Genomic DNA, 21,634 nt, shown 5'->3' with positions numbered 1-21,634 from the left:
TACTCAATATTACACTCATTTTATTTAGAGAATAAAAATTTAAGTAGATGACTTAACATCACATCAATTACTCCCTGATAAGGGCATTGCTAATTCCAGATCCATAGCTTACAGTAGTAGTTCAGTTGGTTGTTTGCATTTGAAATCTTTTGCATCCACACTAAACTGTACACACTTTCATTCCCAAAGCATGCTCACATCTATCCTTCGAGATCACTCACGGCCACCTCCATGGATGGCACACTGCCTCGAAACCCCACTCCATTTTCAAAATGGTAATCGTGAAACCAATTGATGAAAAAAATATTAACCAAAATCAAGAAAATAATTTTAACCATGATGTTAGATCTTCATCCCAATATATCGGTGATTTGCAAGGTAACATATAACTTGTCAAAACTCTACAATCTCGCAACTAAACATCGATATCAAATTGTTCCTCGAGAATATGTTTTGGAACTCTTCCAAATCCCTTTGAAACTTCTTCCATGTCTTTGAGTGAGGATAGTTCTCTTTTTATCTGTTTAATCCGACACAGGACAACATCCGGAACTGAGTCTTGGTCCTTCCTTGCTGCATCTAGAGAAAGCTCAAGCCTCTCTTTGTCAAGCTGTTGATAGAGATTTATAATGCGATCCTTCTGAATGGAAAGCCGTTCCTCCGCAAGTATGTACTCAAGCTCCTGAGACTTCCTTAGTGCATTCAAAACATGATCGATTTCATCCTCAAGTTTAAGAGATTCAACCCGAGGGTCAAATGTTAAAGATAATGATTGACGCAAATCCATAATGCGATCTTGTAACTCCTCATCCTCTGTTGATTCTGGGACACCATTTTCATCTGATGACAGCCATACCATTTCAAAGGTTCAAAAAGACTAAAAAAATCAAGAGAAACTGTATTATTCCAAATGAAACAGAGTTTAGACTAATGACAGAAGATGAAGTCGTGATATGCGGTGAAAAAATATTATGTATATGTTAATGCAACGGTTCATTTTCTACTGTACTACAAACAATTATTTAGTTGCTCGTGATGAAGACGAATACATGAGAAAATTTGAGAGTTTCGTTGAAAAGATTAATATACTGGAAATCTTTTCCAGTAAAGTGTGAGACTGAGGCTCGTAACAATAAAAGATGCTTAAAGTTGGAAAGAGGAGAGAGACAAGATACCATCAGCAACTGCAGAGACTTCTTCCTTCTTCCAAATATCTTCGATATATGTTCCATTCTTAAGCTGACGTAAACATCAGATTGGTCATGCTGATGGTTTAAAAAACTCTATAAATAACAAAGAAAAACTTCTTCAAGAAAACAAACAACCAATCATCTAACAGTCTCTTCGGATACCTTTAACATGGCCTCGTCAATACTGTTTAACAACTGATGGGCACTTGTTTTCTTTGATCCGCGTAAAACACAAATACCAACATTTAGAATCTTCTCAATATCATCACGAGAATCAATTGATTCACAAGTTTGTAGAAGTTTTGAAACATGTGAAACCAGATCTGTCCTTGAATCACAGCGGCAGCAATAGTACTCTGCTTCCAAACCAATGCCTCCTCCGACTGTCCCAGCCATATAAGCACGGAGAGCACAGTCAATATGGCAATTGTGTCCACATATGTATCCATCAATAGTTGCTTCACACCTAATGTAACTGTGGGAACCAAGAGCTTTATTAATAGTCCTACTGCACAGTATACAACAACAATCTCGGCAGAAACTGGGTTCACTGCAGCAAATATCACAGAACATGATTTCTAAAACAGAGTCTTCTCCAGTATCTAAGCCGCTGCAAAATTTGTTTCCAGCCTTACAACCACCCATAGGTGAATCAGATTCTGGATGTTCTGAAGTGTCACTGATATTTCTGAAGATTTCTTTATCATCTACACCAGTAACCAACACGTCCATAGTTAAATTTAGCAAAAAAAAAAATTGGCCAAAAAGGTCTAAATAACTTCGAAATAAATGGATATTTATGGTAGGAAATGTGTATATCATGTAACCTAAGGACGCAACTTTGTTCAAATGATGCGTTCAAAATAGGTATGTGAAAACAAAATACAACTCAGTTGCCCCATCTTACCAGCATATCTATTATAAACTTTTAAGGAGTATAATTTAAGATAAGAAGAGCAACAGATAATATCCAGCTTGTATGAAGATTTGCAAAACTCTCGTGCCTATCCAATGTAACTTGATCTATAGAAAACTGGCATCCCCTGAATCTTTATTTACATAGTGATACCCCAGGGATGAACCCATCGAGATCCGGCCCAAACTCCCGGTCCATCTCTAAGGTCCACAGGTGAATGGCCCAGTATTCTCCTATAAATACCAGGTTTGAGCGTATGATTATAGAGTCAATATATTGTTTTCAGCAGCGCTCTTAGCTGCTCCCCCCATATATCCTCAGTCTCTGACTTTAGCGTCGGAGGGGAGCGTCGGAGGGGCTACGCCAGGACACCCTCTTGGCCCTCTCCTAACGGTCTTATTTGTGATTTCAGGCGCAAGGTAATTTTGAAGCCCGTGTCTGGATTAGTGACGCTTGCATAGATCGGACCCTAAATTTCCCGTGAGTATCACATAGCAACCATTGTATTTGAATCCGACATTGAAATCTACCACAACAGCGTCAAGAACAAAATAAAACTATGTGTGGTAGCCAAATACTACAGTATCAAATTTATTTCTGCAGACTCAAAACTTGAAACATAACATTAACTATTACATGTCAGCTCTAAGAAGTTATGTGAGTTAAAATTAGAGAGACAAAAAAGGTCGTGTTGATTTAATCAGCAAGACACAACTTAAAGCCTTGTATCTAACAATAAAAAGTAAGTACAGAAATACCAAGAAGCCATAAGCTTACCTCCCCTAAATGCTTTAGAAGGGATCTTCCAGCTAAATGAAGAAAAAAAAGCATCAACATCCGCATCAGGGAAATGCTTTTGGACGTACTGTTCCAACGAGAGTCTACTTGCAAAACATCTTCCCTGACCAGTCTGGCGAAAACGCCTGGGAAGATATAAGTATCTGTCCAGAAAGAATCCAGACACGGCGATTCTTCTCCCGACCTTCCAAACCCATTTATCCCCTGGATTAGGCCAATCTTCAGGAGCATAAGGAAGGCCTTCACCAGAATCATTAACAGATACTGGATAGAGGTGAACACCGTTTTCCTTTGGCCTGCATGGACTACCTTCATTTTTTCTAGGATTATCAATGTCCATGGACTCCCTTTGTAATTCTTGAATCATTTAAACTCTACATGGTCCAATTTGAGAAATATCGCAATTGAGTCATAAGCATCAAACCTATACATATGCAAATAACAGAAATTCATAGTATTCTCAAATCATATTGAGTTGGAATTAAGAAGATCATCTTCTAAATGTTTGGTCACTTTGGCCACCTACGATTAGGTCCCATAATGGTTCCAGTGATTTATGTTTGGATTTAATTTGCCGACTTTCAATTCTCTTACCTTGACTTGCAGGAACCAGCCTAGTACTTCCAAAGGCATGGTATAGATGAAAAGGCGAGCACTAGGATTTGCATAGTTACAAGTTAGTTGAAAAGGAAACCCACAAAGATCCACTCTGTATGGCTTTTCCTCAGTTACCCATATTTGGGTGCATACATTTTAATCGATTTTACGATGTAAACATTGCTCACACTGTCCGAACTCAACGGATGGTAAACCTTTCCGATATTGCTCATTCACTACCATGATTCTCAATTGGAGGCAGAACATTGGACCACATCGATAAAAGTAGAGCTTGAACCCAAAAAGAGAAGCTGTTTTAGATGAGATAGCCTCTCTCAAATTCATCAACAATTACAAATTTGTTCATGCTGGAACCATTATGGGATCCCAACACTACATACAGTTTGAAAACTCACTCTCGCGGCCCACCAAAGATGAGTTTTTTCATTACCTTTTAGTATTCGGCTCATGCACCTTTGTTCAATTTATAACATCGACACGTGCCCAATTATCCACGTTAACATGATAATAGTCATTGCCAAGTCACCCATTTCATCGCATTGTCTCTCAAACAAAGCACCAAAATTACGTAATGAGTCAAAAAAAACTCTTAACCCACTAGACTGGCAGGTGAGAGGGGAAAGCCTCCCAGTCCCAATCGAGTAAGCCACTAAAACATAGATTGTGAAGCAGATATTAGATCTCAGCATTAAACATTTATAAACGTTCATTCTTCCATCGAATTGTGCATAACAAAAGATATTTTTAATGAAGCAAGTAAAAGGAATCAAAGATCACCTCAAAATCAAGAACACACTCATAAAGATCACCACTAATTCACGACAGCATAACTCAGAAACTAAAATCCAATTTCAGTTTCACCCAGCAAGATTCTCAGGTTTGACACAGTACCGATGTATGAAGGTCCAATACACAATCAATTTCAGTTTCCCAGAGCTTCATAATTTCAAACATAAATAAATAACAACTAAAAACAAAGGGAAAAGAAAAAGAAAAGAGAAAACTTTCATTGTTGAAGCCAAGCATAAATCAAAGGAGAGGGATATGGACACCTTCCAATCGAGTACTCCGGAAAAACTCGTACCGCTTTTCTGTTGGTCGAGCCGCACACTATTTCGATGAAAAGGAATTCCTGCTTAACCAAAACTTTGGTTAAGTCGAAATAATCCACTCAAATCAAATTATTTGGAAATTTAATTTTGATAGTTTGGAAACTAAATTTTAATTTTTTTTTAAATTGGTTTTGATTTTTTTTATTTTCTATCTAAACGTGTCAATAAATCTATTAGTTTAGAATTATATTTTTTTTATTGTTATGACATAAATGTAAATTACACTTTATCATTATGTCTTATTAATTATACAATAAACATATTTTATGTCTAAATGAATATTTGTTTTGACATATTTTGTTGTTAATGTGCTCTTGAATATGTTCACCATTATTCACATATGGTAATTGTTTTAACAAGGATTCAAATTGTGACAATGTTTCAATTCTTATATTAAGAACTTGTCTTATGTATCTTTGAGAGTCGCACACATTAATATTTTCAATATTAGTTGTTGTTCTATTTGTATTTTATGTTACTAAGAAATTAATGATAGCAATGAAGTCAACAATAGCAAAAGGAAGGCTTTCGCAACAATTTTCTAGGTTCAACTCATCTCGACAACGATTTTGTTGATATCAGTACTCGAAAACATACTAGAAAGTACAATTAAAATTGCCTTTAATTATCTGAATTACAGTCCTAATAAATGTAAATTACTTATGTTTTGCTTGAGAAATTGTGGAACTATTTCAAATGGAACACATGAAGCGCCACTATGTTCAGAATCTCTTTTTTTCCCCTTCAAATGGAACACTTGGAAAGCTACTATTATTACACATTCAGAGTGTTTTAAAGTTAGTTCCCAATATTTGTTCAGAAAAATAAAACAGATCCAGACATTTTATTTCAACAATGAAAATTGATAAGTGTTATTTTCCCTATCAATTCACTGCAAGAAGACGAAAATAATGTAAGGATTACAGTGATTGTTCTTCGACAAGGAAATCAAACCTTCACAAAACAAGGTTCGACAACAACTGGGAAGATGATATTCATTGAAGAAAAAGTAAGTTTTCAAATGAATACTGGAGCCAAAACAAAGTCATGGTAAAAATTTACTATGCATTCTCCTAAAAATATTGTTATAAATACTCTTCATATGCAAATATGTACATGAAATTATCATATTGATATTATTAGTTGTATTAACTTGAAACTACTAAATTTGCTTCTGTTTTCTGTTGAATGATACAATGATTAATGGTATAATATTTTCAAAAATTATTCCACAATTTAAAGATCAAATGAAAATGAACAAGAGTTGTATTATCGAGGACCTGATAATCCAACAAGTAAACAAAAAGTACTCAAATGTGAATGAAAAAATAGAATTGTTGTTGTAAATAGACAACAATAAGCAAGACACAATCACAAGCAATATTTCACAACTTAAATTTTGATTTTAAAGAGTTTGTCTATCTGAAAGCAAATCCAGTTATTGATAATGAACATGATAAGTATTGCTATAATTCTTTTATATATTTGAGAAAATGATGAATTTGTTTAAAGACAATCCTGTTTTGTACATATGTCATTATCATTTTGAAAAAAAAAGTCTGACAAGTTATCCGCTTTCAAAGAAAAAACAAGATCAATATTGGTTATAGAAGGAAAATAATTTTGATGAACACAATATAAGTTCATAAAATATAACCACTTAATTTGACAATTATTTAAAAAAAAAAATTCTTGCATGCTACAAACTATCACAATCAACTTGTGAATTGATCTCGCATTGAACGAAGGGAAACTTATGTAAGAAAATGTGATCAAAACTCAATCGTGGCCTTTTCTGCAATCAACATTTAGGAAAAAAATGCTGCAAAATCCAAAATGCGGTGAAGCAGAAAAAAATAATATTAAAACTCGATATTTATTTTCGAACATCAATTTAAATAAGATAATATTGGTAAACGTATAAATAACTAATGTGTTCATGTAAACAAATTCATGTAACGAACGAGTTTTTTACCGAGCCAAGCTCCGAATAACTCGCAAGAGTATGTCTTTTGTGAAACAGTCTCACGAATCTTTATCTGTGAGATGAGTCAACCCTACCGATATTCACAATAAAAAATAATATTCTTAACATAAAAAGTAATATTTTTTTATGGATGATTCAAATAAGATATCTGGATCACAAAACTAAATACTACATGTGAAACCATCTGACACAAGTTTTTGCCAACTTGCAAATAGTTCGATCAGTTTACATCTCTAGTTGTATTTTTGTCAATTATATGCATTTCACGTGGCAAATGTAAATCACATTTATTTACTCCAAAATGAGTCTACATTTTCGAGTTCAAGGAGGCCAAGCAATTACCAATACACGCTGCAAAAAATCTACTCATATTGCTTGCACAAAATTATTTTGAGGTCAACAATACTAAATCTAAATATAAAATGACATAAAATATATAACTCAATTCAAAGATCTGTCGCAATATTATTATGATTATATACTAAATCAACTCTTGACTTGATTTTGTAAGAGAATTTTTTTTAAAATGTCTTTTCCATATTAGTGGCGCCAGATTACAAATTTCCAGAATTTGGAGTCACTAAAAAATTCAATTCTCAGTGAACAACGTATATATGGAGGTTGGCGGAGCCGTAATACTGACAGAGTAACAATGGAAATTCTGTGTCTCGGTCTTTCTATCTGGTGTGCTGTTGTTGTACTATTTTGCACATGGAGAGTGGTGAATTGGGGTTGGTGTAGGCCTAAAAAACTGGAAAATTTCCTGAGGCAGCAGGGTCTCAGGGGGAGCTCGTATCGCTTCATCTACGGCGACACGAAAGAGATTTCCTATGTTAATGAAGAAGCAATATCTAAGCCCATCAATTTTGATGATGATATCAAGCCAAGAGTCATGCCCTTTTACTACAGAACCTTCAAGAAATATGGTATGTATTCATATCTCATTTTTATCAAATGATCACTTTCATGGGAAATGCGGATCAAGTCTTTTTTGAACGTGCGACATCCTTTGCTTAAACATGGCATTAAGGACGGTAAAATTCAGGAAATGGCGGCTTCATTTGGAAAGGTCAAACACCCACAGTACTCATTACAGATGCTGACCTGATAAAAGAAGTGACGTCGAAGAATTTTATCTATCAGAAGCCAAAAAACCCGAACCCGCTAGCCAAGCTGCTCGTACAAGGATTACTTTTCTACGAGTCTGATAAATGGGCGAAACACAGGAAAATCGTCAGCCCCGCCTTCCACATCCAAAAGTTGAAGGTTATCGAGTTATCGAACATGACAAGTTTTTGGAAACACTACTATCAAATTAAAGAGCTGACTTTTCATGACTATGGCCATTATTTGTGCAGCTTATGATGCCTGCCTTCTTTTCTAGTTGCCAAGAAGTCATAAACCAATTGGAAGAGCGAATTATGGTGGACGAAACGAATGAAATCGACGTGTGGCCTTATTTGAAAATTTTAACTAGCGATGTGATATCAAGAACAGCATTCGGTAGTAACTTTGAACAAGGTAGAAGGATATTCCAACTTCAAAGGTTGCAGGGTGAGTACAGAACCAAAGCTTCACAATCTGTGTATATTCCAGGATGGAGGTAATCAAAATATAACCTATATCAAAATGCAATTACGATTTACTGAAATTTCTTGTTAAGACCACACGTTGTTATCGTTCTAGCAAACTTTATATGAGGTAGTGATTTTGAACTGTACAACAGTAATTCTTAATTCCAATAATAAATTGCATTGATTTTGCAGTTAAGAGGAATCGAACATGTCATTTTGGTTCTGATACCAAACTTAATATCAAAAGTTTGTATATATATATATATATAAATATATATATATAGGATAAGATGAGTAGTTATTTTGTTACAACATCACTCGATCTTTTCTTTCTAAGCAGATTTATGCCGACCAAAACTAACAAGAGAATGAAGAACATAGAGAAAGAAATTCAATCAATAATAAGGGCAATGATCCACAAAAGATTGGAGGAGAAGGAAAAGGGGGAAGCTTGCAATGATGACTTATTGGGCATATTATTGGAATCAAATTTCCAAGAAATCGAACAGCGTGGAAACAAGAAATACGGGATGAGCATAGATGAAATAGTAGAAGAATGCAAGGTGTTCTACTTAGCCGGCCAGGAATCGACTTCAGTACTTATCGTTTGGACAATGATTTTGCTGAGCAGGTATCCTGAGTGGCAGACTAGAGCTCGAGAGGAGGTTTCACAAGTGTTTGGGAGCAAACCACCCGATTTCGATGGGTTGAATCATCTAAAAATCGTAAGGAAAACCCATATATACCATCAACACGTGAATATAAACCAATAACATTCAGACGACATATGAATGTAGCACTAATAATGTGATCACCATATATATTGCAGGTTACCATGATTTTATATGAGGTGCTAAGGCTTTATCCACCGGTGGTAGCCCTTAGCCGAATGGTATTCGAAGGAACCAAATTGGGTGAATTAACATTGCCAGCAGGGGTGCAGATTATGCTGCCTATAATAGTATCTCATCACAACTGTGAAATATGGGGGGACGATGCAATGGAGTTCAAGCCAGAAAGATTCAGCGAAGGATTAGCAAAGGCTCAAAAAAAGCAGGGCATATTTTTCCCATTTGGATGGGGGCCTCGGATCTGTGTCGGACAAACATTTGCGATGTTAGAAGCAAAAATGGCTATAGCTATGATACTGCAACGTTTCTCCTTTGAACTTTCGAAGTCGTATACTCATGCTCCTTACACCGCTCTAACTCTTCAACCCCAGCATGGTGCTCACTTGGTGTTGCACCATCTATAGGGGAAAAAATAATCTGCGACATTTCTTGTAACGGGGAATAATTTATAAGCATGCTCATTTTCCATTGGATTGTCGTAAAGGTTTGAAAATATTTACACATTTCCTTCCAGAGCCACTCCAGTATATTTGGAGAGCACTTTACTTTATCTGCACATTTGCTCATCATTTTATGGTTGATTGATATCACTTTTCAGTTACTTAATTTATCACATTGAAATTATGTATATAAGGCTACTTTGATTTGGAGGATAAAATAAACTAATAATTAGTATATAAATAATAAAAAAAATGATTGTGATACAAATGTAATATAAAATGTAAAATAGTATTATGTTTGATATGATTTTTAAGTGTGAGATAATTTTGAATTTTTTGATAAAATGACAAAATTGCTCTTTTCTTTTCTTTTTCCTTCTTTACTCCGGCGGCGGCATCGGTGTGGTAGTCGGCGGAGGAGGTGACCGGCCGTCAGTAGGCGGCGGCCGGCCGGAGGTGGTCGAACTATGGCGGCTGCGGTATTCCTGCGGTCAAGCGACGGCGACGGTCGGCCGAAGACGGCGGCGGTCGGCCGGTGCTCGGTCGTGGCGGTGAGTTTGGTTATAAGAGAAGGGTAAAATTTAAAAAATAAGATAGATTAAGAGTTGGATAAATAATCATAGGGGGTGAGGAGTGATTATTTTATCACAACTTATATAACATAATCATTTATAGAAGGGATTGAGTTAGTTAAATAAAAATCGTACCAAACGCTTGACTAAGTGGGTTTAACAATCATTAACCCACCTAATCCCATGAACCAAACGTCCCCTAATAATATAATGTATGTGTTATATATGTGTTACATATATATATATATATATATATATATATATATATATATATGAATGAAGAATAATTATTGGTGGCACATTGGTTATATTGATGCGACAACAGAAAATATTTATATTTCCAACACCACATAAGAATTTAGACCAAAGTTTAACGAGTTAAAATGTAATAGAGTAAAGCCTAAAATTGGACAAAGTAGGCTGAACAAAAAATATATATTTCCTTATATAATGTCTTGTTACGTTGAATAAACTATTATGCAAGTAACCTTATTTTTTCTCGAACTACCCTCAGATTGTGAATTAAGAACTAATTAATTGACATGGTGATGTAGTATGATTGGACTGACGAAGAATCAATAAAATATTGACGAAATACAAAGAAGCAGCCCCTAAGAAAGAAAATGGAGGAAGAGTAATAATAATAAAAGAGCACGAGGCAGCTGAAACTCTCTTCTTTTTAATTCATACGTAGATGAAGACTTTGGTCATTGGAAAAGATAGAACTGAGAAACAACGGGAAGAAATCTTTTTGGCTGCTGGTTTTAACAAGATTACTCTTTGTTTAGGAATGAGATCTCCAATCGAGATTTTTCCATAATGTAAGAATATATATTATGTGTGAATGAAAGAAAATTAATGGTGTGTTTTTTTTTATTAAATAAATGGTGTGTTTTTTTATATGTATACTTCTTGTTGAGAATTTATTACGAACATAAATTCTTTCGAGATTGTCAAATTTATTTGAAATATATGATTTCAAATATATTGATATAATTAAGTATATCTTCGGTTTCATTTGAATAGGAGATTTAAATTCGAATTAATATTTTGAAAGAAAGACTGAAAAATAACTACTTGAGATTAGAAGTAAATTTTGAGTGGATTTCTCTCATTCCAGCAGGAATTCCAGAAGCCACCCTATCGAGTCCAAATTTCTCATTGAAAAAAAATCAGATGCGGATATTAAATTACATTCAAAAGTGGTGGGCGGCCATATCCAATTATAGTCATAGTTGGATATATTTAATTATTTTATATATATATATATATATATATATATATATATATTCATAGTTGGATATATTTTATTATTATTATTATTATTATTATTATTATTATTATTATTATTATTATTATTATTATTATTATTATTATATCGGTCATGGGGATATACATACAATATCATATTGGAAAAATAAATTTCAAACTATTTAGTTAATACAATTTTAACTGATTTTAATTTTAATTTTGAGGAGCATGCACTACAACAATTTGATGTTTACATAAGAATTCAAAATGAGATGCTATTTTTTAAATTTGAGACAAGAATTCTAAATTGTACTGCCAGCAGGATGAAATATTTGTAAGTTTTTGTGTTAAAAAATTATTATTACTCACAGAGTTTTGGCGGTCGATAAAATTAAAACAAGCACTTGACTGTTTCAGGAAACAGCTGCAAAGTCTTATTTATAACAGGTGCCAGTTCAACTGCTTGATTTCCAAACGCTTCAAGAATTCAGGCTGCATAACAGTTTCAACCATTTAAAGAAGAAGTTCAAACCAGTTGTTCAAAGAACATTATGTTGAAGTCATTTAAGAGTCATTTATTGCTCACTTAAAGAAAAACATTCTCTGAACGGTTCAAAACATTTAAATGGGTATGCATCGCCACAAGTCAACCATGTTATGCACAAATCCATATATCAATCTGTATTTAAGTCACTATCTCAAAAGAAAATGATTATTTATGTCCTATAAGTTCTGATTATAAAAACAGTTCTCATAAAAGGATAATTAAAAGTAATTCTTCGAGGAACGAGATTCAAAATTGTGCTAGCAAAGAGAACACTAAATGCTCTGCTGAAGAACATTTAATGTATTTACAGCTGACAGTGACATTTCATTCCAATATTACAGGTTAACGTTGCTCATCTCTTTCCGACCGTTGGAATGACAGCTTATATAAGTAGAGCTGAAAGTATACAACTGCGAGACGAAAGAAAACGAGATACACAACCATCAAGGTTTCAACAACGAAATTATTCCAAGCCTGCATACTTCAAGAATCTGAGTGCAGTCAAAGATTTTATACATCAATCGCTCATTCAAGCACGCACTCAATAGAAAGATATCTGATCTTTCAAGGATCATATTTGTGCTACCAAAGCAAGATTGTTTATTTACATCAATAACCTTTTGGTTATTCGATTAATAGTTGTGTCTGGTGAACCGAGGGTTCTTAAAATCCAGAAGTCTAAAGTGATCATTAAGAGTTTTAAAACAGACAATGTGATAAGTCATGATTGGAGTGGATTGTTGCAAATATTTTTGTAAAGCTACAGTCTTTTAATGGAATTCTTCTTAAAGAGGAAGAAGGGATAACGTAGGAGTTTTATCTCCGAGCATCCACAAAAATCGTGTGTCTTTACTTTCCTCAAGTTCTTACAGTTTAAACCGTATCTTGTTGATTAGATTGCCAACCGCTGAAATCATCATTAAAAATATTGAATCGGTTTCCACACGTGTCAAGTGGTTCATATTTCTAACTCTTTGAGAAAAATTTTCACGCGTCCAAAAACGGTTGAAATCAAATTTTAAAACAAATATTTTTAAAGAGTTTATTCACCCCCTCTAAACTCTTTCTCGATCCTAACACTTTGAATATTGATAGTGTCCTTAAATAATATTAAAGAATTTAATATCATTATAAATATTAACTGACGACGCACACACTATATATGTATAAAATAATTATATATATATAAGGCTTGTTACCCTGCACCCCTTGGGTGCAGGGTAACGTGGCCAGCTTGGCGCTGTGCTGGCGCCCAGTTGTTTTTTTTTATTTTTTATTTTTTTTTAAATAAAATATTATATTTTAAAATAATATAATATCTGTCTTGTAATTTCAAACAAGTTTTTGCTAAACTTTATTATATTTTCTCCATTTGAGGCACAGTTTTTGTGTCATGTTATTTGATAATATATTTTTTTTAAACACACTCTCTTAATCTAATGAGGATTTTTCTTGAACCAGAATTCTATAATTATGAATAAAGTAAATAAATAATTAGGAGTAAAATAAAAGGTTAGAGTAATATGTAATTCACTGATTCCGAGAGAATTTATTTAAAGGCAGTTGAATTCTGTGCACGAGTTATTTAATTAATGATAATCCAACTTAGTCTCCGACGTAATTTCCGTACCTTCTATATTTGTCAATGTCAAATATATTCTAAGCATAATATAATAAGAATAATGATATAAATTTTATGAATATATCTCTTGTGAAACGATCTCACAAATTTTTATCTGTGAGACTGGTCAATTTTACCGATATTCACAATAAAAAGTAATATTTTTTCATTAATAACCCAAATAAAATATTTGTCTCGTAATGACAAAAAATAAAGAGAATTTTTTTATGTGGATTCTGTGATTTTGAGCGTTTGTCGTGATTCTGTTAAATAAATAAATAAAAAGATTTTTTTAAAAAAAATTAAAAAATTAAAAAAAATAAAAAAATTAAAAAAAACAGCTGGGCGCCAACACATCACCAGCTGTGCAGGCGCCCTCGTTACCCTGCACCCAAGGGATGCAGGATAACAAGACTATATATATATATATATAATAAAATTTTGTTATAGTTTTAAATTATTATTTTGATAATCATAATAGAATTATATTAACTATGTAATCCGTAGAGATTATATGTGTATTTTTTAATTTTTAAAATATATTAAATATTATAGTTATGATTAAATATATGAAAAACATTATTTATTTAAATGAGTAGGTATCACATAGTAAAAATAACGTGTTAGGCTCTAATTGCATGTTCAAAATACTCTTGGAAAATTCGGCTTTTACCAGAGGATTCAAATATGTTCGCTCAGACCATTTTCAATAATAATAATAATAATAATAATAATTAAATCATTGTATTGATACAATTCTTCAATGAGTACAAGATTCATCAACAATTTATCTATTTTAAATTTAAAATGTAATATTAAGAAATAATTCAATTCACGAATTGTTCAATTTATTAAATTTATTGAAAAACCATTTTACTTACTTTATTTAAATTAAGCCTATACTATATCGTTAAACTTGAACCCCTTAAATACCAATTTGATGTCGGCAAAAACTGGAGTGAGACGGTCTCACGAGTCGTATTTGTGAGACGGATCTATTATTTGAGTTATCCATGAAAAAATATTATTTTTTATGCTAAGGTACTGTTTGGTTCATGGTATGAGATATATAGCATGGAGATAAGTAATATTTTGTAATAATAAAATAAATAGAAAATTATAGTTAATATAGTGTTTGATTTAATTGATTTGATTGATTAAATTTAAGATAATATGATATTACCATTTTGTCATTGTTGAAAATATTAATAGAATATTAATAATATTATTTATTAAGGGTGATATCGTAATTTTATATTATTGATTTGATTGATGTGAGATAAATTATTACGTATTTGATTGATGGGAAATAAATAATTAATAATTTGATTGATCGAGATAAACAATACTTGTACAAAATAAGTGATATGATATGACTATTTATATTAGTACTTACAAGTACTTGAACCAAACAGTATCTAAGAATATTACTTTTTATTGTGAATATGGGTTAAGTTGACCCGTCTCACAGATTAAGATCCGTGAGACGGTCTCACATGAGACCAACTTTTTGATGTCGTGAACGTCTTTCATTTAATATCAAGTTATATACCCTTTATTTATTTAATATTAAATAAAAATCTATTAGGACACGGAACTATCTGAATCATATCAAAATTTTATTCGAATTTTAAAATGACGCCTTCCATTACAAAAGAGCATTATGTTAATTATATTCTTAAGTAATTGAGTCCTATAAATTGACAAGATTATCTTGTGTAAATGGTACTTACCGATCTTCAGTTTTCCAATTTTATCCTCAAGAAATGGCCTTCTCTGATGAGATAGTTTCTGCTAAGCAACTCCTTAACGCTCGCGATCATGTATGTAATCAAATTTTCAGTTTCGTAAACTCCATGTCTCTAAAATGTGCAATGGAACTTGGGATATTTGATATCATCCACAAACATGGCAAACCAATCACCTTTTCAGAATTAATCCATGCACTCCCAATCAACAAACAAAAATCCCATGATGTGGATCGTCTCATGCGCCTTTTGATCCATTCGAAGTTCTTCGTCAAGGTCTCCATCTCCAACGACGATGAAAAAGAGGGCTATTGGCTAACACCAGCCTCTCGTCTCCTGGTAAAAGAAGATCCCCTGAGCCTAGAACCATTTGTAGCAGCCATGCTCGACCCTCTTTTGGTATATCCATGCAATCATTTGGGAGAGTGGTTTAAAAACGACACTCCCACGGCATGTGTCAGCGCTCATGGAAAGCCATTTTGGGAGCTTTCAGGAAACAATCCGAGGTTGAATCAGTTCTTTAATGAAGCAATGGCTAGCGATTCACGTTTTGTGGCTAGTGTGCTTTCTAGAGATTGCAAACATGTTTTTGAAGGTTTGGAATCAGTTGTTGACGTTGGGGGAGGCATAGGAATCATGGCTAAGTTTATCGCTGATGCGTTCCCTGGGTTGAAGTGTATTGTTTTGGATCTTCCTCACGTTGTTGCTGGCTTGGAAGGGACTGATAACTTTGCCTTTGTCGGTGGAGACATGTTTGATTTTGTTCCTCGTGCTAATGCTGTATTCCTCAAGGTATCAATTCAACCTTCAAGTATATCACTATCTACAATATTTATTGTTTATATATAACTTTCAAAGAAAATTGCAATTTGGCTCTTTATATTTATTATTTGCAATTTTGTTCATGATATCGAATTTCTGGGTTAGCTAGTCAGCTAACTTTTTTTTAATAGCAATTTTAATAAATCTTCATATAAAAATGATGTCATACATGTGAAGTATCACGTTCTAAGATAAGCACTCCACCAGAAAAAACTAGTATTGCCAACAAAAAAACGAAGAAAGATACGTGACTATAACTCAGTTCCGATAACAATATTATAGCATAAAAAAAAACAATTTTGGTAGCATATATTTGTATGTATTAGTGGTCGCTTATCATGTGATTCGCCATTAATCTAGAGCTTGTTAATTTGACATGATGATGATGATGATGATGATGATGATGCAGAGGGTATTGCACGATTGGAATGATGAAGAGTGCGTGGCTATATTGAAGAAATGCAAAGAAGCAATTCCCGACAAAGAAAATGGCGGAAAAGTGATATTAGTAGAGATGGTGGTTGTGGATTGTGACGATGAACATGAGACAACAGAAACTCAATACTTATGTGATATACAAATGATGAGTTTGACCACCGGAAAAGAGAGAACCGAGAAACAATGGAAACAACTCTTTTCAACTGCGGGTTTCTCGAGCTATCAGATTACTCCTTGCTTGGGAATAAGAGCTATTATTGAGATCTTTCCCTAATTTAAGAATATCATGAAATTTATTGATTAATGTTTTCTTAAATTTTCATTTTTCTACACACGTATCCGTTTGGTTTGTAATAAAGAAAACTTATATCCAGAAATTAATAAAGTGGGCATGTTTTAAAAAAGTTGTTTTTATGAATTATTTATTTGTATGAGCATTAATCTACACTTTTCTAATACTATTTCTTAATTCTATCATTGACTCTACCAGGAATTGTATTTAACATATTTAATTTTCCAATATTTAACGTTGAATGTTAGTAAAGTTTTTACTTCTAGAACTATATTTTTTTAATAATTTTATTAACTCAAATTAATGACTTTTTTATGTGTTTCTAATCAAATTCAGTGTAATCTCTTATCTATTATCCATTAGGTTGGAGGATATTCTTTTAAGAAAAAATGAAGATTAATTTTAATTTACTTTCAGTCTTTTACGTGCCGATTTAAAATAACAAAACATATGTCATATGATATTGAAAATTGTTATCGTCCGACACTATATCAGCAATTAGATGAAAATAGCATGAAATTAAAATTTACCACACCAAAACCAAATTATGACGAATTAATGGACTAATTAAAACTCCAAAATTATCCAAAATTAGTTGAAAAAAATTCGCTTAAAAAATGTCTTGTTCAATAAACTATTATGCAAGTAACCATTTTTTTCAACCCCCTCAAATTGTAAATTAAGAAGTGATTGACTGACATGATGAGATGAGAAAAGAGATATATTAATTATATTAGTGTCGTGTTTTTATGAGTGTTTACCAAGGAAAAATTATTTTGTATTACCTGTGTCGTCCTTTTTTATTATTATTTTAAAAAATAAAATTGTTGATTAAGTAATAAATATATTTAAAAATAATAATATTATTTATTTTAAGTAATAATAATTTAAATCGTGTAAATAAAATTGAAAATATATTTGTTTAATATAAAAAAGAATAAATAAAGATGAATAAATGGATAGTAAGACACATAAATAATGAGTGTTAATGTTAAAATGAATGAGAGAGAATGTAATAGTTAATATAATAAGTGGACCTTACCATTTTTGATGAAGTGACGTGTGTTATCTATTCTATTTTATTAAATTTGACCACATAAGAGAAATCTCTTAGGACACCAAAATATGTATATTTATTTTTGTTATTCCATTATAGACAAATACACTAAAATTATTTTCTGTCAAAATTGTAGTGTAATTTATCATTATTTCTTATAATTATATTTTGATTCTCATTTAAATATAAATCGAATGAATTATAAAAAAAATTGTACAAATACGAAACACGTGCATCGATATACTAATAACTAGAACCAATGCCGATGTCCTTAGAGGCATCAATGCTACTTACATGCACTAAAGTATCCTGACTGGAAATTGTTTTGAAAAATAAGAATATTTACTATTGAATTATATGATAAAAATTGTTGAAAGTAAATAATTTATTTAATGATAGATGTAGATTGCTAAAAGAACAAATAAAATGATATTTAGTATGAAACATATACTATATGTTTGAGATATATGAAAAATAAAATGTTGTATTTATATTTAGGAAAGAAAGAAAATGTATTTTTTTTAAATCAAAACTTTTTTAAATTAAATTGTCTTGTGTATCTGCAATGATTCCTTTCACTTACTTTTATTTGTTTCGTTGTATTAAAATTATCGTATATGATGTTCGAAATCGTTTTTGTTCGACGTAAGAGACATTTCTATTTTTCTCTCGGAGAATCTCTCTAAACAAGCAATAGCCAACTGAAGTGAGTCAAGCTCAACAATCTGGAATGCTTACTCACTCAAGCAGTAAGGCCCGCAGTGAAAAAATCGTAGACAAATTTCTGGATCACCTTCAGACCCTTCTTTTCGATAAGAAAAGGCTAATCTTGAAAAGAATAGGTCATTAAAATGATGCTAGAACGGTTGTTCACAAACATGAGTTAAGGATAGGAGAATAAAATTGTGCTTTGGTGTCAAGGTAATAACTATTAATAGTCATCGACTTTCGAGAAAGGGTAGAAGAATGAGACTTATTATGGTACAACCGATGTTTAGGATTACTAATTATTTTAGCACCAAGCTAAAAATAAGATCATGCTTAGTATCCAAGGATTGACCTTAAATACAAGAACAAACAATCTTTTTTTACTATGGTGTTATGTCGAAAGAAGATAGTTGACCCTAAACAGAGAGAGGAGAGCTTGTGAACAAAGAAAGCATATCACATAGCTAGCTTTAGCCGAGAAAATGGCAAGTAAGCACACTTTGGTCGCTGTTCGAAATAGTACTATACGGGTTGAGGAATTCCCATCTTTTCTTTTCTAGCTGATATTGTGATATTGTACTGCATGACATGGATCAATAACTCAAGGATAGGAAGACAATGTACTCTTCACTACGCTCATCGTTTTTCAAGTGCGACGAACTTAACAAGGAGAAATAAAACTAACTTCGATTCAAGGAACAAGAAAAACCTAAACCCCTAAAGTTAAACGACAAAAATTTGTGTGAGATGATTTCACGGGTCGTATTTTGTGAAACAGATCTATTATTTGGGTCATTCATGAAAAAATATTGTTTTTTGAGTGAGTCTCATGTGAGACCGTCTCACGGATCCTAAGCTGTGAGACGGGTCAACCCTACCAATATTCACAATAAAATGTAATACTCTTAGCATAAAAAGTAATATTTTTTCGTGGATAACCCAAATAAAGATTTGTATCACAAAATACGATTCGTGAGACCGTATCACATAAGTTTTTGTCTTGTTTTTTATATTAAGAACTAGTATTTAACTCGTGCGATGCACGGGATGATATTATTAAAAATTAGTGAAAAATGAATAGATATTTAAATTTTTAAAAATAATACAATTATAAAAAAATAAAAATGAAAACTATTTTTTCATTAATTTTAAAAAGTTTCTTATATGCAGCGCAACGCATGTCGATTAATTTTTTTGGATAATAATCACTATCATATATCAAAATTTTAGATCGTATTAGCCTAAGGCAATAACATGATGTTTATCGTGTTTAGTGTATTGATGTCGGCCATCAACCTTAATACATATTTAATTATTTACTTTTCGAGAAGTTATATATTATTATTTTTTAATATATGATAAGAAAATATTTTTAAATCACATTCAATAAAATTAATAAAAATACTTTTTTAAAAGTTCAGTAATTTCGTCTCCACATTCACAAACAATTTTGTGACATGACACGTGTTTGACACATTTGAATGATAACAATAATTTTTTCATCAATATCTTTATCCAAATGGGTTGTGATTTAATTTACAAAATCTCTTCTTAATATACACAACAGCCTATTACTCCGAAAGAAAAATGAAACATTTGATCATAAGTAGATTATATATAAATCAGAAAAATTATTTTATTCACATTTACTATGTGTATTCCAAAATAATGTGAACAAATTTTAAAAGGTGTCTTCTAATAAGATGTTTGCTTTCTTTAGAATTGGTTTAATCATTTCAATTATGTGACATTATACTATCATGTATCCGTGAACTTTGTAATATAAAAGAAAATTATCATATCAGTAATAAACAATAATTAAAATTTTGTATAAATAGAAGAATAATATTTTTTATTTCTTGATCATGAAAAATAGATTTCAAACTTAATGTCTCGTTGTTTCCATATGTAGGTATTTCATAACAACGAACAAATCTAAATTTAAACGAACATTACATTTTAAAAGGATTCAATTCATATATGGTGCTTAAAAGAATAGCCATTTCATAATTCAATTTTGGAATAGATAAATTTAATAAGATAAATTTTAATAAAATTGGTTTCTAATATGCAATATTGCATTATTTATAATTTAAAATTCAAATAAGACATCTCAAATGATAAAAAGTATACATTGGATGCTTTTGACAGAATTACAACATACATTAACTCTTTTAAATTATGGAAATCCCGAATTGGATGCATTGAATGTCAAACATTTCTGATTATTGAGGGTAATATACATGTGTATCGAAAGTAATTTAATGTCCATTTGAAATTCTTTTGAATCTATCTCTTTTAATTTCTTGTGCTATCTTATTTGAATTTTTAAGAAGACAAATCAAGATATACAATATATATATTATTTTGGAAGAAAACTACAATGCAATAATTCTTTAAAATTAAGGTAATCTTGAAATAATATGTATTTGGGATAAAAAATTTATGATTATTAAATAGTACATTAATGTCCATTGGAATATTTTGTTGTAATGATAATTTTTAACACTCAACCAATTTTATTTTTAGAAAATTTAAATAAACTAATTAAATATAGTATTTTTTTAGTAAGTATTTTGAGAAATAAATTACTTAAAATAGCAAAATTTATTTTGGAATGATTTACTTCATGAGTGATACTGAACATTGCAATCATTTTTATTTTAAATTTATTTATATAGTTTTTACTTAAACTGATTGATATAATCAATGCAAAAATATTTAATATAGTTTATTTTTAATTTGAGTAAAAAATTAAAAAAAATATTTAATACATAAATTACATTTGAATTAATATAAAAATTAATTAAATTCAAAATTGAATTAAATGAATTGATATAATCAATGCAAACAATAATTGAATTGATCATTTATCGCAGTGCACATATTTCAATATTGATGATAAATCTTTCTTTTTATAGAAATGATATTTTGACGAAAAATTACTATTTTTGACAAAAATTCTGTTTTTATATATATATATATATATATATATATATATATATATATATATATATAGATATTATATTTTATTATGAATATAGATAGAATTTATTTATATTATTATATAAAGATTTGTAAACCAACCTAAA

General features: G+C 31.4%; 3 protein-coding genes across 5 annotated transcripts; 2 read left to right on the top strand and 1 right to left on the bottom strand.

Annotated features, from left to right (window-relative positions):
• On the bottom strand, positions 1 to 4,685 carry LOC140836622 (uncharacterized). 3 transcript variants are annotated; one of them, XM_073202278.1, is made up of 5 exons: positions 4,575 to 4,685; positions 2,884 to 3,278; positions 1,353 to 1,897; positions 1,176 to 1,239; positions 1 to 840 (listed from the first exon to the last, which is right to left on the bottom strand). In XM_073202278.1, the coding sequence occupies exons 2-5, from the start codon at positions 3,269 to 3,271 to the stop codon at positions 416 to 418; spliced, it is 1,422 nt and encodes a 473-aa protein (XP_073058379.1). In that variant the 5' UTR covers positions 3,272 to 3,278; positions 4,575 to 4,685; the 3' UTR covers positions 1 to 415. The 3 variants fall into 3 exon arrangements, with proteins under 3 accessions (XP_073058379.1, XP_073058382.1, XP_073058380.1); XM_073202281.1 differs by having other exon boundaries at positions 4,607 to 4,684; XM_073202279.1 differs by having other exon boundaries at positions 2,884 to 3,328; positions 4,575 to 4,677.
• Positions 4,686 to 7,123: 2,438 nt separating this feature from the next.
• On the top strand, positions 7,124 to 9,512 carry LOC140835983 (cytochrome P450 CYP72A219-like). Its single transcript, XM_073201399.1, has 5 exons — positions 7,124 to 7,547; positions 7,667 to 7,887; positions 7,980 to 8,224; positions 8,536 to 8,920; positions 9,025 to 9,512. Exons 1-5 carry the CDS (start codon positions 7,274 to 7,276, stop codon positions 9,448 to 9,450), a joined length of 1,551 nt encoding a protein of 516 aa, XP_073057500.1. The 5' UTR covers positions 7,124 to 7,273; the 3' UTR covers positions 9,451 to 9,512.
• A 5,673-nt stretch (positions 9,513 to 15,185) lies between these two features.
• LOC140835982 (8-hydroxyquercetin 8-O-methyltransferase-like) lies at positions 15,186 to 16,889 on the top strand. Its single transcript, XM_073201398.1, has 2 exons — positions 15,186 to 16,017; positions 16,457 to 16,889. The coding sequence occupies exons 1-2, from the start codon at positions 15,244 to 15,246 to the stop codon at positions 16,757 to 16,759; spliced, it is 1,077 nt and encodes a 358-aa protein (XP_073057499.1). The 5' UTR covers positions 15,186 to 15,243; the 3' UTR covers positions 16,760 to 16,889.
• Positions 16,890 to 21,634: the final 4,745 nt, after the last annotated feature.

Source organism: Primulina eburnea, chromosome 7 (genome assembly GCF_022965805.1).
Source record: "Primulina eburnea isolate SZY01 chromosome 7, ASM2296580v1, whole genome shotgun sequence".
NCBI classification, from domain to species: Eukaryota; Viridiplantae; Streptophyta; class Magnoliopsida; order Lamiales; family Gesneriaceae; genus Primulina; species Primulina eburnea.
The sequence above is the reverse complement of the archived record's forward strand: the minus strand, read 5'-3'. Positions and strand labels throughout refer to the sequence as shown.